General features: G+C 45.1%; 1 protein-coding gene across 4 annotated transcripts in view; it reads right to left on the minus strand.

The window, feature by feature from the left end:
- Nucleotides 1–482: 482 nt before the first annotated feature.
- GFRA1 (GDNF family receptor alpha 1) overlaps nucleotides 483–16,677 on the minus strand; it is a 211,990-nt gene continuing 195,795 nt past the window's right edge. For all 4 annotated transcript variants that reach the window (XM_058697877.1, XM_058697878.1, XM_058697875.1 and 1 more), the window contains 2 exons: nucleotides 4,770–4,823; nucleotides 483–3,653 (listed from right to left, as the gene is read on the minus strand). In XM_058697877.1, coding sequence (XP_058553860.1) covers nucleotides 3,498–3,653; nucleotides 4,770–4,823 — 210 coding nt within the window. In that variant the 3' untranslated portion in view covers nucleotides 483–3,497. The remainder of the gene's footprint in view (nucleotides 3,654–4,769; nucleotides 4,824–16,677) is intronic.

Genomic DNA, 16,677 nt, shown 5'->3' on the forward strand with positions numbered 1-16,677 from the left:
ACATTTTTTGCTAGATTCTAAGGAATTCGCTAATTAGACAAACTTTCACTGCCCTTCTCTTTTCCCCACTAGCACTTCTGCTTCTGCTCTGCTCCCTTCTTAGTTCAGCCGATGGAGTGTTTGGGAGTGTCTAATTTGAAGTACAAAGGGACAGGTGGGTGACAGGATGCAGCTGGAGGGGACCCGTTCTTGGAGCGTATGCATGATAGGAACGGTCTTCATACAGACCAAATCAAAGGCCGCGGCAGCTCCAGAGAAACACCGTCCCACATTTGACTAACTCGAAGACAGTTTCTAAGACACTTTTTACTGCAGGATAAAGAATTGTTAAATAGTTTTATTTATTTTTTTTCAATGAAAACCACACTCCTATCACACTCTGGATACAGTTCGCTATACTTAATAAAAAATAATCTATGTAATTCTCAACTTACACTCTAGGGACTTGAAACAACTCAGATATGGAAAAATAAACATCGAAGTGGCATTCTGAATCCTTCTCTTTATTGTGCGCTGCTTTTTCCTTCATGTGCTCTATTAAACATACACTCATACACTCAAACATACATTGGTCAAAGATATTCGACATCACAGTGGAATGAATGTGCTTCCAATCAATTTGGCAATATCGCCCCTCTTTTGGGTTCTCTTAAATAAGCAGGGCGTGGCTCGACTTGAGGTGAGAGTCGTGGTCTGCACGGACGTAAGTTACTATTTTTGTTGTGTCAAAATCAACGAGCAAAGAGATGCTTTCTGCAAGAGGCCCAAACCTCAGCAGACAGCCCTTGCATTTGGTGTTACCCTAACTGCAGGGACAGAGGGACAGGAAGTAATCACTTTTGCTTTCAGCACTGCACAAGGAAGTCAAAGATTTGAGTCACTTGCCTGCTTTAGTGCTGGGACAAATGATGGTGGTGTTTCAGGTCCACGGTGTTAAACTGAGAATCACACCGGACAGCAGAAACACTTGCTCGGCAGCATTTTGTAAGAATCTCTCTAACATGGTGTCATTGAACATCCTTCCCCCTGTTTATTGAATCAGCAATGTATTTTCAAATTTAGAATTTGGTAACTCTAATATGCTTCTCTCTGTGAAGAAAAATGAGATCTTTGTTGGTGATAGATGAGGCTTTCCAAAATTTAATTTATGTGTTGCACATCCCCGTGTTCTTCACTGAAGGCTACCCTTGTTAGCTCTGATAACTCGCTCTTCCTCTTTGGTCATCTGAAGCTAATTACAGCTGCTGTTCACCGCAGAAGTAATCAATAGCTTTCTATAGTAGACCGCATAGAATCAGACCCATATACAATTAGTCCAATGTAGATACACAAAGATACCTTAATTAAAACAAAATACGCTCTGTAAGAGATATGCTTTCACAGATGACTGGAATTCCAAATATTTCGACACATTTAATGTGTTTATTCAAAGTCAGAGTCTTTACGAAACCTTTCACGACTCAAATCTGTTTGATGAATTTCCCTTGAAAACAGTTTGAACTGAAAAAACTCAGTACTTGGTATTATACATTTATGTTTATTAACATTTGGATATAAATGTACTTCAAACACCAATAAGAGCTAAAAGACTATGCCTTTATCTTGGATCGAACAGATTTCCCACCCCAGTGATTTGATTAATTCTTACAAGGCAAACATCAGCGGGCAAAGGGGATCAGTATGAACTGTGCACCTTGAGTTCCTCCTCCAGCCCCCCTACTGATGTGGGAGAGATAATGCTCCCAGCACTCTCTTCGGGTGGAATCTCCTCTTCTCTACTCAGTGTTGGAGAAGCATGGCTCCTAGCACTCGATCGTTGTAGATTCGGAATGTCGCCATCAACCAGACTTTGAAAGTGCACTTCAGGGTCTACTTGTTTAAGGATGAGAATGATGGAAGATGATGTGCAGTGAACAAACCAGATGCCTTGTATCCAGAGTCCTGTTCCTTGTATCTTTACCAGCCAACTCTTCTCCACAGACCTATCATTGGTCCTCCTGATCCACAGCCTTCTTTCTTTCCCACACAGTCTGTCAGAGTCTGTCATGGAGGACACACAACATAACAAGATTCAAGTAGGGTCCTGATGACCTTCAGACCAAATCGCTCTAACCAGCAGCGAGGTCATCACCATTGAGAGTCAAGACAACCCTCAGGAAAAGACCTGGGTAGGCTGGCAAGGATCTGCTTCAGAAGAGAGGTCAGCAGGTCCCTGCCCTCCGTCCCAGCCAAACCAGTCTCTGTCAAGTCACATGAAAACCAAGGTACTGGATTGTGTCAACTGTCACAGGTGCCATCAGATTTTGCAGGGCATTGACAAATGGCCGCCAGTTTCCTCACGGGAATGCACGCTTGCATGTCAAGAAATGATAAAGGACAACACCTGGCTGTTCTGTTTCCTCCTGCCTGTCCGCAGTAACGGGGTGCAGAGCTTTCTGCTAAAGCACAGACTCGTCCCAGTCTGCTTTTGAAGAGCTGTCTTCGTGAAGTTAACATCAGAGCGAACACTACTTACGAGAGGGAAACGAGCTCCATGTATTTTGTATTAAATCATCAGTAAAAAATGAAGACAGTATCAGTACTTTCAAAATATAGAAAGCCAATAGTTGAAATCATTTGGTAGTAAAATTTTTTTCCTACATATAACTTCATACGTGTAAAGAGTATTAGAGTGACATATCGGCTATATTGGACTCCTGTTAGTTAAAGGGCTTCTCGCTCAGGGAAGGCTTAGGAGAGTGTCGTTCAACCATCAAGGTACTGCAAACGTTCATGCACACTCGCCTCCCCCCACTCCCCTCCGCCACACTGACTACAAGACAGACACTACGTTTGGATGCGACAGGTGTCTTTTGTTTGGTAGGAGAGTGTAGAACTGTTTGTAGTACACAATGTGGAAAATGTTAGTACATATAGAAAAGGTGAACATTGATGCAAGCTGGTTTGCACAAAGTCCATCAAGATCCCCTTGATGAGGATCTTTGCTTTGTGACAAAAAAAAAAAAAAAAAATCCCACCAAAACCTGCACCCATGTTAGGCTAAAATGATGTCATTAGAAACCAGTCATTACGTGACTCTGAAGATTCTTTAGCAATACTAACTCCTTTCTCTTGCTAGTAACGGCCAGTTAAATTGTTAAAATCATTGACATCATCATGTAAAACATGGGCCCAGTTTGTTAGACAGCCAACTTTACAAACTCCCCCTTTACGACACAGCATGCCCCAAAGCCTTTTGAATTTGGAATGTAGCACAGCATCAGGTATCCCATAGAAGCCCTAAGGTTCACAAGATTTCTTAAAAAAAAAAAAAAAAAAAAAGGAAGAAAGAAAAGAGAGAAAGAAAGAAAAAGTTCCAGTTGAATGAAACTGTTTTCCCAGTGTCTCAACTGAGCTCCTAAAACTGGAATTTCAGATATACAAGAGGACAGGAAACAGATAGCTTGGTTTTTGTCTTTTTACATGTCCGCATTGTTTTTTTTTTTTTTTTAATGCAGCTACGATGTTTCTGCCAAAGATAAAGACAAAAAGGTGGACAGGGCGGTTACCACCAGAACCAGCAGTGGGCTCAGACCACACGTTGGAGGAGCAGCCATTGATTTTGTGGTTATGTGGCTGGAAGCACCAGCAAGGCCATTCTTTTCGTAATCACGCTGTAAGAGAGAATATTTTCATTATCACCCACTACATGTCTTCCTTCCATCCCAGCGTATTTAAACCACACTCTTTCTCTCTCCCGCCCTCGCCTCCCACTGGCTGCACCACTCACTAAAGCTGATCCAAGGTATTACCACATACGGAGACTTCAATTCACTGACTTGTACTCAGGAAGGAATCCTGAATCTGGGTTAGAATCGGATGCCTTAGGATAAAACGGACAACACCTGCTTCTTGCCCCTCTGCTATGGATTAATGAAATCCTCTTGTGGGACAGCGCGGACCCTTCATTCACTCCTGCCTCCTGGGTCTGCCAGTAGCTGTGCAAATGGAACCTTCTCCTTCTGGTACCCGTGGTCCCTTCCCAGCGTGGAAGAAGGGCACGAAGAATCATCTTAGAAAACTGGCCCAGGCAAGTATCAGTTCATGTGGAGATGGGCCACAAAGTGCCTTGAGACCGGCAGAGCAGTCGGCAACGTTTCTCTCCATTTGCCCATCCAACCCTAGGTTTTCCGGATAAAGGGGCCTGCCTTGATTGTCAGGTGGAAAGCCCACACCAGAACTCAGGCTTTCTGGCCCCCAGTCAGCACAGCTGTCCCAAGACGGATGACTCCGTCTCCACCACAGCACCCACTCAGTCCCAGAATGCCACATCCCAGCGATTGGCACACTACAGAATCTTCGTCTCATCTGTAAAACAGGGAGAGTAATGTGGCCTGTCCAAGCCATCTCTGGGTTGCTGCAGAGGTCAAAGGGACTGTGCACAGAGTAAGCAGGGGGATTTGTTGTCTGTCTTGTCCCGTGCCGGCTGATTTTACGTGACTCTGGTCACGTAGTCTCCGGGCACCGGAACGACGGCATCCGTGCTGGGTCCAGCTCCGAGATGACACTCCTGGGTGCCACACTTACTCCTAACTTTGTGGCCTGGGATCCGCAGAATGCACTTGGCACCAAGGCCAGAGGGACATGGAAGGTGCCAGAGATCTTTTTCTGGACCTGAAACCTTGTTGTCTTTGAGCCTTGACATCATCACCCGCCTTTATATCATCACCAGGGGCCCAAAGGCTCCGTCTCTAGAAAGGCAGGGAGACCCAGAGAGAAACAGAACTTACATCAGAAAGACAGAGGTGCGTGCTGCCCGACACATTGGATTTCAGCTTCTGTGCCTGAAGAAAAACAAACACACACACACATAAAATCACCCATATACAATATGGAATAACAATTACTGATGATCCAGTCAGTTTTCTAGGGCAAGGCCATTGACAGAAATATGTGAGCCACAACTTTGAGCCTATATATAATTTAAAGTTTTCCAGTAACCACGTAGGTAAAGAGATAAAGGTGAGGATAATTGTAATAATATATCTTATTTAACCCAATATATTATCATTTCACACGTAATCAATATAAAAAGTTATTAATGGGATACTTTACATCTTTTTTTCATACCAAGTCTTCAAAATCGGGTATGACTGACATAGCACATCTATTTCAGACCTGCCCCATTTCAAAGGCTCATTAGCTACTTGTGGCCCCTAGTGGAAACGGCACAAGACTAGGTTACTAAAGGCAAAGTTTTGAAGTCCTTCATATTGGGAACTCATTTATATCTCTAAATATTAATTTTCAGCATGTGCCTTCGAGGGAAAAACGTGGCAATAAAAATTCCCATTCGTTGGTAATATAGAGATACGTCTCCCCGCAGCTTATCTACTTGTTTATTCTTCGCTTCAGTCAACAAACAAAAGCGTATAGTCCCTAGGCTCCCAGGGCTGCTCTCTAGTTGAGTCAACCGCTCACCGCTTGCGAGTGACGGCACAGGGCAGAGACTCTTAGAGATGGGTTCCCTGGAGGGACGGTGCAGGGCATCACAGATCCCGATGCAGCACTCCTAAAACTGCTTCCAGGGCAGTGGGGAGGGGGCTGAGCCCTGAAGGCATTTAAGCTCCCTGTCGCCTCGCACTGGAGAAAGTCCCCACTGAGCTTCCACCAGAGAACTGAGTTGAAGGAAACGTTCCAGCGCTCAGTTACAATGAGAACTGCTGACCCAGTACAGCCCTTCTGTTTTATAAAGGAAAACAGAGTGCAGTGAAGTTAAGTGACTGTTCCAAGGTCACAGAGCAGTTTACTGGTAGAGACAGGATACAGACCAGGTGTCTAAAACTCTTGAAAGCAAATGTGCTTTCTTCCATTACAGTGTTTCTCCCAGGCAATCCTGGCATGCTTGATTCTTCATGTTCTACCTGCCTCCAAATCCACATGAAGACCCCTTCCCATGCCCCCTTCCCCCAGAATAGGAATCTGTTGGCACCAAAGACAGAGAGCTCATGTGCCAACAGGATGACCGTGGTTAAGCACCGCACCTGAATCAAGCAGTGTCTGGGCAATCAGCTCTGAGTGAATGATGCTGGTGGGCTGCCTGTTGCAGGAAGACTTTTGCAACTCCTTGAAGACATGCTAGGCTGATGATGGCACGTTCACCCAAGGAGTAATTTACTGACCATAATGCTACTTGAAAGGCATCATAATCTTTACCTAGATTTGCATATGCCAGCTGTGAATATGAAATAGAAACCTTTAAACAGGCATCAAGAATAAGACACTGTGAAGCATCCCCAGGCTGTTCAAAGGTCACAAAATGTTATATATAAGAAGATCAGAGGAGAAATTGAAAGAGCAATTGAACCTTACTCAAAAGCCTACTTGTAATCTGTAGTAATAGCAAATCTGGTCCATTGCACTGTCACCTGCAGAGAATAATGTACAGAACTTTACATGTTTTATTTCTGTTCGAGATTGGAATTGTGCCCAGATACCAAAATGGTCTTAAAACATCACATTTTCTTTTTTCCTTGCCTGTGCATAATCTACAAAAGACACAAACCCTTGCTAAGGGCCTTTGCATAACTAAGAAGTTCACTAAAATGTACAGAGAAAGCAGCCCGACTTCTAGTCTGGAACACATTATGCCTTCAAGTTGTTGCTGTGCTGTATCATAGCTACACTATGCCTCAGTGTCCAAAACCACAGCCCTCTAAGTTCTGAGGGTCAGGTGGGTCTCCTTCCTACCTTGTTCCGTATGATTAGCACCAGTAAGTAGCACTGTACTCATTATATATACGCTGAGATGCCCATTAGCTACATGTAGTCATTTCAGGAACCTCTTGAAATACTACCATGATGCCCATTGTTATTAAGTACAGTAAAACCTTGGACTGCGAGTAACTTGTTCTGCGAGTGTTCCACAAGACAAGCAAACATTTCTAATAAACTTTAACCTGATACGTGACTGATGTCTTGCAGTACGAGTAGTACGTGACGCCGATGTCACATGGTCGCAACTGAGCCAATGGTTCTTGAAGTTCGCTTTGATGTATGAGTGCTTCGGATTGCAAGCATGTTTCTGGAATGAATTATGCTCACAAACCAAGGCTGTACTGTTTTCGTAAAGGCACTTCTGCCAATGGATAAGAAAAAGTCTTCTGTCTTAACAGATTTTCATAGGTGGACTCTGGATCTGCCTATGTAGATTTCTGACCTTCATTCGTCATTGAGGGTTTCACACTGCATACAGGCTTATAGGTTTGCAGGCTCTTGCCTTACATCTAGAAATAGCTGGGATAACGGCTCAATCACACAGGAAAATGCATTTTGACTAGCTCCAGGTCTATGAAGCCTCTGCGCTCTTCTTTTCCCAAAGTGGACATTTTGTTGGTCTCTATCTAAAGGAAAGGTCAACGTGAAGTCTGGTCACCCTGCAGCACCACTGACTTCACTGAAAGTGGAGGGAGCATCTCAAAGCTTATCTTGCCTTGAAGACCATTCTTGTTGGCATAACTGGATAACCTTCAGAGTAAAAGTAATAATGTGCACCCAGACCACTGCAGATGCTCTGAGAAAACACCTTCTTTCCCGTTAAGCACCTACCCAGCCCACAGAAAGACTTAGCACTCCAGAGGCTTAGAAGTGCACCCACACAGGCCTTCAGATACTCTGCTTACACAGTATATGAACACAGCTTCCCACTGAGAGGTATGGGTGGAAACTCCCAGCACTGCAGAGGCTGAGCTGAACAGCCCTGGAGTTCTACTTGAACCTCATGTGGACCGCAGGAAAGTCTAGGAGTCTGATTACAAGGGGAAGCACAAATGTTACCATTATTGGAATAGCAGGTGGCATCTGAGTAACAGAATCAAAAGATTGCACGTAGACATAGGGTTTGTTTGTCTTTTTTTTCAATCGCACAGCAAACCTGAAGTGTATATTACAAGATGAGGGACAGTGGGTCTGCTGCCTGGACTGTCCACATCACGTACACGTGGAGCATTGCCACGCTGGGTACCTGGTGCCTTTAAGGGTTAGTAGGCTGCAGATGGAGGGGGCGGAGCCTGGGAGTTTAGACCCGTGTACGTCTAGCTCGCTGCATGCTTGAGAGTCCTGTATCCAATCTTAACCCTTCTAGTGACACCGGGGTCAGAAATCTGAGAAGCAGATCCGGAGTCCACTTAAAATCCAGCTCCTGAGGCCCATTTTAGAAGCCTGAGCAACCTATGATTTCCACGCTTTAAAGGCTGTTACCCTGGGCATTTCTGGAAACATCATTAAGCTATCATTGTCTCGCTAGTCGGGTATGATAAATACAAACAAAAATTAAAGGGTGGCTCCCACCTTCCACTATTGCAGAAAGTGCTTACAGACTTTAAACATTGTGTCTCAGGTGCTAAAAACTGGGATGGTCCCAGGAAAAGTTTTAAAAACCAGGAGAATTAAAAAAAAAAACAAAAACGAAACACATAACAAAACGTCTGAGACCTTTTAAGGTATGAGGTAAGTTAGAAACTTACTTAAGAAGAGTACATTTTATTGCTGAGTTCTGAACTGGTAAAAATAAGGGTGTAATCCTGGAAGTGCTGGCTCAAGGTCCTGTCTGTGGGCCCAGCAGCCCTGCTCATCAACAGCATCCGCAGGGACCCTCCACACAGCATGGCCAGCCTGGACCTATCTGGACGCCAAAACTTACGGTGTGGCTTTACAATACGGCATCTCTTTCAAAAAGGGAGAAGGATAAAGAAGAGGAGAGTGGATTTCATTTTTCTGAAAGCCAATTTTAACCACTGCCACAGCATGTTGAAAAATGAATTATTTAATCTCTTTTATGAAAGAGTGCCTCTTTGCAGCTAACTCGTACTTTCGCAGTTATGGAGGAAGCCACCTGAGTCTGAGTTGAGGGGAAACAGCACTACTAAAATACAGTACCACAGGGTTTTCATCTCCAGAAGAGGGAGATGAAAGGGATACTGGAGAAGACTGTGTCCGGCCCAGGAGCCTTGGAAAACCAGGGAACTTGTATTTAGGCACTTCATAAGCCTTGTCCCTCCAGCCGTGTTATAAAACCGTCACTGGCAGTAATCCACTAGTCCAGGCACGTCAGATAATAGAATTTCCACGGCACTGTAATTGTGGGGCCAGACCTCGCCAGTCCCTGGCACCAGAGGGTTAATAAATGCATTAGATGTTGTTAACCTCTGTTACCTGGAGTCAGAACGATGATGACGCTTTGGCTTTTCATCCCAGTGATTAGCATTTGGAAAGCCTGCCATGGTGCCAACGTCCTTCCTGTCCAGAACGCACAGACACTCAGGCCACTCGCATCCCCAGTCCGGCCCCACCCCTCGGCCACTGCACGCACACTCGAGCTCTGTCCACAGGAGGCTCTCCCGGAGCCCAGGGGACAAGGCAGGCTTTGGAGCAGCACTGTTTATGGAATCAGAGACTTAAAAGCACACTGACTCGGAGCCTGGCCTTTGCTGCCCCAGGACTCTGTTTCTGTAGAGAAGCCAGTGTTTCATCTCAGGTTTTTAGGCAGCTGTCAGCCAGCAGGGCATGGAACATTTCTCTGCTCCCCTCCACGCATAAGGAGAGCCAGTTTCTGCTTTACCCCCAGAAAATAAAACCAGAGGAAGTTGCCCAATCCAATAGCAACAGACTGTCCAGGCTGCAGCCAAATGGTCATAATTAATGATGCTTCTGGTTCTTTTCTCCCTTGCTTTACTGATTAGAGAGATTCGCTATATTAGGAACCTGTTTGCTTAATGACAGAATACAAGCAATAAACAGAGAAATACACAGACTGTAAAATGCAATCAACTTTGCTCTCCAGCACTCACTAAGTACCTAGCTGCATCTATCACACTTGTCAATACCAGTTTATTAGCATATGAGTCTCTTCTGCAGCATAAATTGGTCCTTTGCTAGGGGAAACCATTGCACGAGTTCCTCCTGAAATGGCCATTTCTCAATTTAAATCTACACATCTTATGTCTTCAAGTAGGACAAAACATAGGAAGACGGTGTGCACATAATTCTGAAGGTTAACTGAGCAGAGGAACCTGCTTCAGAGTCTGCATTGTTACATTGCATTAAAAAAAACACAGACTCTTCTGACTTTCATGGGCAGTACTTACTAGGCAGCAACTCTATTGTGTGCTTGATATACACTCGTCCAAATTAATTTCTACACAAAAAAGACAAAAGAAGCTGCCTGTGAAGTGAATCCAAGCTAAGTAATGGCAGTCTGTCCAGTGCTCTGTTGTAGCATAGTCTTTTCAGCTTTTTGGATTTTGCCTGTTGGATTTGGGGGAGCCTGGGGAGGTTTTAACTGCTGGTCTGGTCACAAGCTGTTGGCCAGACTTTCCAAAATCCCTGCCGCTGTCTATTTGGAAACTCACCTTCCTACTGATTTGCTTTTCCTACAAACTTGGTAACAACCACTTGCAACCACTGGTCTGAATAATGTGCAGTAAAGTCAGCTGCGTAAAACAAGCAGACACATAAATAAGACCTGCTCTGAGCCCCTGGGTTTGGATCCTTGTCTTCTAATGCCCGCGCTCCACAGGGAAGGGATCCATTTCCTTTCCAAGCTGATTTTTGCCAGCCTCGTGGACCCTGACACGGGTTGGGGAGGGTCTGAGGGGCTGTGAGGAGGGCAGGGGTGAGATAGGGCAAGCGTCCTTCTAAGGAGTGATGATAATCCTTGGGAGGCTTTTCTACTCTCTACCCGCAAGACACTGAACTGAACCTCAGCCAGAAGAAGGCTTTCATCACTTTAAGTTCCAAGAAAACCTTATAAAGATATTTCACTTAGCATAGGTCTCAGAAGGCCCACTGGGTGCCAAGTTTCATTAGTCTGGTATGCTCTGGGCAGGTTGAGCCTGGTTGGAATATGGGGGTGGGGAAAAGGCTTTGGAGGCCTGAAGTCATGATTCCTTACCCAGAAGGGCAGGCTCAGATCCTAGTTGGTTGGGCTGTACAGACAAGGCCTCCAAAATCAGTGCAGTGAACTGAAATGAGGCCAGATGGAGGGTTTGTGTGTGTGTGTGTGGGGGGGGGGGGGGGGTGCGTCTTGACCTTGAATGAGACGTGGATTCATGTTCTAGAGTCTAGCAAGTCTTGGGTTCCTGGCACTCGTGGGGCATTCCAAGTTTAACTGTACAATTTAGGTTAAGCTCAGGGGCCAAGCCTAGAGTAGAAACCCTCTTACCTGACAGGTTTGGGGACTGTGCCCATAGATTATTGGATAACTGAGAAATTAAGTTAAGGGCAAAATCATTAAACTATTCAAAAAGTACACACTTGTATAAAACTTTATTTCAGAGTTCCTTTTTTAAAAAATCGAGAGAAGAACACTTAAGATGAGATCTAGTCTCTTAACAAATTTAAAGTGCACAATACAGGCACAACGTTGTACAGCAGATCTCGAGAACCTTTTCATCTTGCAGAACTGAAACCGTACACCCACGAACAACAACTTCCTGTTTCCCCCTCCTCCTGCCTCTGGCAACCACCATGATTTAATTCAGTATTCCATGGAGGATTGAAATCGAAGCACAGAAGAAAGCATAGTTGTTTCCATGAAAACTAAGTGGAATACCTTGAAAGAGCCAAATCCTTTTTTTAAAAGAAATGCCTTTGGATTAGGTGTGGGTGAGACAAAATTATGAAAGACTGAGAAAAATTACCAAAATGTAAAAAGATTCTGCACTGAGATTCCTCTGCAGGTAGCAAACAAATGTCACTACCGTTTTAAAGAAACTGAAACTGGAAATTGTAGACCAGGAACTAATTCTAGGTGTAGCTTATGCAGAACATAAGCCAGGGAACTCCAATCAGCAAACTTGTTTCCATGAGTTTGAGTATTTTAGATATTTTACATAAGTGGAATCCTACAGTGTTTGTCTTTCTGTGACTGGCTTATTTCACTTAGTATAATGTCCTTTAGATTCATCCATCATGTTGCATATTGCAGGATTTCCTTCTTTTTTGAGGCTGGATATTTCATTGTATGTATTATATCAAATATTCTAACTTCAAGTCTAAATGTCCATCATTTATTGATTTTTGGATACATGACCAACGCCACCTTCTTTAAAAAAGCTTTTTAGGGGTGCCTGGGTGGCTCAGTCAGTTAAACATCGAACTCTTGGTCTTGGCTCAGGTCATGATCTCACAGTCATAGGATTGAGCCCTGTGTTGGGCTCTATGCTGACAGCATGGAGCCTGCTTGGGATTCTCTCTCTCTCTCTTCTCTCTCTGCCCCTCCCTCTCTGACATGTGCGTGTTCTCTCTCTCCCTCTTCCTCTCAAAATATATACGTACATACATACATACTTAGGGGGAAAAAAAGCTTTTTAAAGAAAGAGTTTGTTAGAGTTCCCTGGCTTATGTTCTGCATAAGCTACACCTAGAATTGTTCACGGTCTACAATTTCCAGTTTCAGTTTCTTTAAAACGGTAGTGACATTTGTTTGCTACCTGCAGAGGAATCTCAGTGCAGAATCTTTTTACATTTTTGTAATTTTTCTCAGTCTTTTATAATTTTGTCTCACCCACACCTAATCCAAAGGCATTTCTTTTAAAAAAAGGATTTGGCTCTTTCAAGGTATTCCACTTAGTTTTCATGGAAACAACTATACTTTCTTTTGTGCTTCGATTTCAATCCTTCATGGAATACTGAATTAGATTATGTAAGCAAAGTACAAATAAAAGAACACAAAAAGGCTTGAGAACAAACATGCCTGACTCTTTTAAGCCTGCCTCTCAACTAGAGAGAGAGCAAGGGCAGAGGTGGGCAGGAGGACAGAGGCCACCAGCTTGGGGCATGCAGTCCGCCATGGGCGTTAGATGTTCACAAGAGAATGGAAAGGTTGGCTTCTGATGAGTTGGTTACATGAGGGTCAGTTAAGAGAACTTCTACTACGGCTTAGAACTTGCTCCTGGTACCGGCTTGACTGATAAAGTATGATACAATGAACACAGCTTAGGAAAGTCCTAGCCTTGGCTTTTCAACCATCAGCTTTAATTACAATAATCCCTGCCCTGCTGCTTGCCTCGAAGAGTTGTTCTGAGAATCAAATGTGAAGGTGGAAGTCCTTGAAAACCTCAGGTTGCTGTTGATGATTGCTTTAGCCTCCCTGTGTCTAGGCTAGTGCTCTTGGATTGGGGCAGGGGCTGGAGAAATGCAAAAGCTGAAGCTAATTTGGCTTGCGAACATGATAGTGACTAGAACTGGCTTATGGTCTTCTGTGATCCCTTGGATTTAAAAAATGAATGCAGTGAAAGAGATACAGTCCAGCAGGATATATCAACAGTCCTCCATTAGCTAAGCAGTCCCTCGGGCTTGCCCGTCAGTCTCCAGCATGCCATAAAAAGGATTCCTGCAGCCCTGCACTTGTAATTCAACACTAATGGCAAGATGGCCAGGAGCACTGGGTGCAGACACCGTCTACAGCAGGGCGCTTCCCATGGCACTTGAGCTGGCCTTTCTTCTGTCCATACTTCACAGGATCATCTTGCATCCATTTTGCTTTCCCCTAAGTTGGGGCAAACACAGGTTGCAAACTACACCAGAGAACTGTGTTTTCCTTCATGGTTAACTTGTTTGATTAGTAAAATATTCAGACAAGAAGCAATTATGACCTGTATTTTAGAAAATTATGCCCAATTAACAGTCAGATGATGCCAAACAATGTGTGAAAGACATTTTGGTTTGGGGTAGGGGAGACGTTTTTGTATAGCGAACATTCAAGCGAGAATGGTATAAAGGCAACTAGGGGGATGGCCCTAAAATGAAACATTTGTTTTCTCAGATGCGCAGTCGGAAATGCAAATGTGCAAGGGCAACAGGAAAGATTCATTGTGGTCTCTGATGAGAAGTGCATGAAGTCTGTCTCATCAGACGCGCATCCTCATAGCCATCAGATAATATTTATTAAGCCTCTCATTCTCCTGTGCATTTATGTGCAGCTGAGTGCGGCCCCGTAATGGATCTGTGACTTATGGTGGTAACTAAGGTTTGATATAAAACGCCGTGGTCTGCAGACATAACCGACCCTGGGCTTTAGTTCACCCTCTGTTCAGAAAATGGAGTACCCTGGGCGCTGTGGAAAACCAGGTGAAAGCAAAAATTTTAAAAACTTGAGAGAAAAATGTGCTCTTCGTACACGGAGAAAAACAGATAATTGAGGAAAACCAAGGAGACCAAGAGTGATACTGTGACAGTTACCATTCATGACGGCCCCCTCCGATAATGACCCCATCTGTGCTTCACTGAACACTCCCAATCGCTCACATGACTTTCTGAGGGGGGCTCTACCCCTTTGCACGGATCAGAAAACGAGGGTTCTGAGAGGCTGGGACTCGCCGAGTTTCTGCAGCCTGGGGTGTCTGCATGGAGATGTCATCTGTCTGACTTCAGTCCCCTTGACTCCAAAACCCATGCATATGGACTCCACGCCAGACACGGCACACGTGATCTCCCATAACCCCCAGATAACCCATAGAAGTAGTTCTTCTTATCCCGCTGACAGCTGAGAAGGGGCCCAGGGAAGCAGTAATAAGCCTGGGGTCACGCATGCTGCCTAGGAGAGGACAGCAACAGCCACCTGGGGAAAACTGCAGTGTCTACTCAGTGCCCACCACCCGGAGCTTCCTTTCCAGACAGCCCTGTCCATGCTGTGACTCCTCTCGTGCTTTGAACAGGAGGGGTCCAAGGGAGGGGAGCCTTCTGTTGAACCTCACAGGAGAACTGGAGCCATTTTCCTCCCACGCATGAGCTCCACGGCTCAAACACAAGGCAGAGCCTATTATCAGGGAGGTATGGTTGGTTAGAGGTCCTAAGGATAAGAGGTCAGTAGGGGATACAAGAAATTGGATTTATTTATAGTATGTGATCTAAGTGGACTCAGAGGTATGCTCATAGGTTACCCAGAACAAGAGAGCATATTTATGGCCAAGATGGTGCAGACGTCCTATTCCTTTTTATTAAGCATGTTTATTATCCGGCAATTGGGTTAAGCAATTGTCCAACTGCTGAATTACTGTCCCTCTGATGGGCCAGCCTCACTGCCCTCTAAACCGCAGGTGCAAGTGGCCTAATGGCTCTTCCTAGAACACCTTGAGGGGGCCTAGTCTTCTCATCCCCATCTTTAAGTTATTAGCCCCCCTTTTTGACAAAAGCAGTAGGAGAAGGCATCATAAGTGGGTGATCATAAAAAATTGGTTCAAGTCGGGGCACCTGGGTGGCTCAGGCAGTTAAGTGTCCGACTTCAGCTCAGGTCATGACCTCACTACTGGGGAGTTCGTGCCCCGCATCGGGCTCTGTGCTGACAGCTCAGAGACTAGAGCTGCTTCGGATTCTGTGTCTCCCTCTCTCTCTGTCCCTCCCCTGCTCGTGCTGCATTCTCTCTCTCTCTCTCTCTCTCTCAAATAAATAAAACATTAAAAAAAAGACTTAAAAAATAGTTCAACTTGAGGCTGGCTCACTTTTGCAGGGTACATACCCTTTATGATGCCCAAGTTCATGTCCCTGAAAAATCTGGGGGTAAAGGTCACCAACTGTCCCCTTAGTACAGGCTCCTTCCGTCTCGTGCTCAGCACTCACCAACCAGGAGGATCAAATGATGGTAAAAACAGTTACTGTGCTGAACTGGAGGCTCCATTACTACGCTGGAGAATTTTAATTTGTTTAATTATTACAACCCTCCTAGGCAGTAGGTGCTCATTATTCCCATATTACAGATGATGAATCCAAGGATTAAGGACGTGAAATTGCTCTCTATTGAAACCCACAGAAAGGTTTGATTCCACTATAGCAAGAAGCCTGGCCCTTCAGTGTTGTTTATTCTTAAGCACAACCTCTTTTTTCTTACAAACAGAGAAAAAAGCAACTTTGAGAACTAACCATACTTCTGTTGGCCTATTGTCTGCGTGATCCCTTGTCAAGCATGGGCACACTCAACGCTTGAGCTACATTATCTCAAAGCGAGCTTGGTTTTGGAGTAAACTGAACGATGCCTGTGCTCTTCATGGGACTTCAGAATCACTAAGGGCTACTACCCACCCCCACCCCCCGCCTCGTTATAACCTAGGGGGCACCACGTGCTGGGGCAGGAATAGGTACAGACAACAGCTGACGCCTGGAGCAAGTGCCTGCCTCGGGACGGCAAGAATGCCTTCCGGCTGTGGTATCCTTGCTGAGATGGCTGTGATCTGGGAGAGAATACTCAGATGCTTCTGGGACAGGCAGCCTTAAATTGTTCCCAAGCAGCACCAACTTTCAGCTAGAAGCTTTCTGGAGCTGACAACGAAGGGTGGGGCTGCTAGAGAACAGAGTGGGAAGCAGGGAAAAGGAGGCCCCCATCATTTCAGGGTGATGCAAGACAGTCTACCACTGCTGGGGACCTCTCTTCTGCTTACTTCTCTGGTGGACAGTTCAGGGTCCCTGCCTCCCTGCCATTCACATCACAGCCACCGCTGTTAATAACACAAAGCGGAAATGGCCCGTGAGCCCCAAGCCCATGGACTGCACCTCAGCCAGGAAGGAGCCCAGCCACATGGACTTCCTCTGGCTGTTGCCACTTCTCCATAACTGCAACACGGCTCTGAACCAGAGCTGGTTCACCCAAGAATCACCGCACCCAAGGGTCCTGGGTCCATGTTGCCAAAGCGTATTCCACAGTAA

This window comes from Neofelis nebulosa, chromosome 13 (genome assembly GCF_028018385.1).
Source record: "Neofelis nebulosa isolate mNeoNeb1 chromosome 13, mNeoNeb1.pri, whole genome shotgun sequence".
Lineage (NCBI taxonomy): Eukaryota > Metazoa > Chordata > Mammalia > Carnivora > Felidae > Neofelis > Neofelis nebulosa.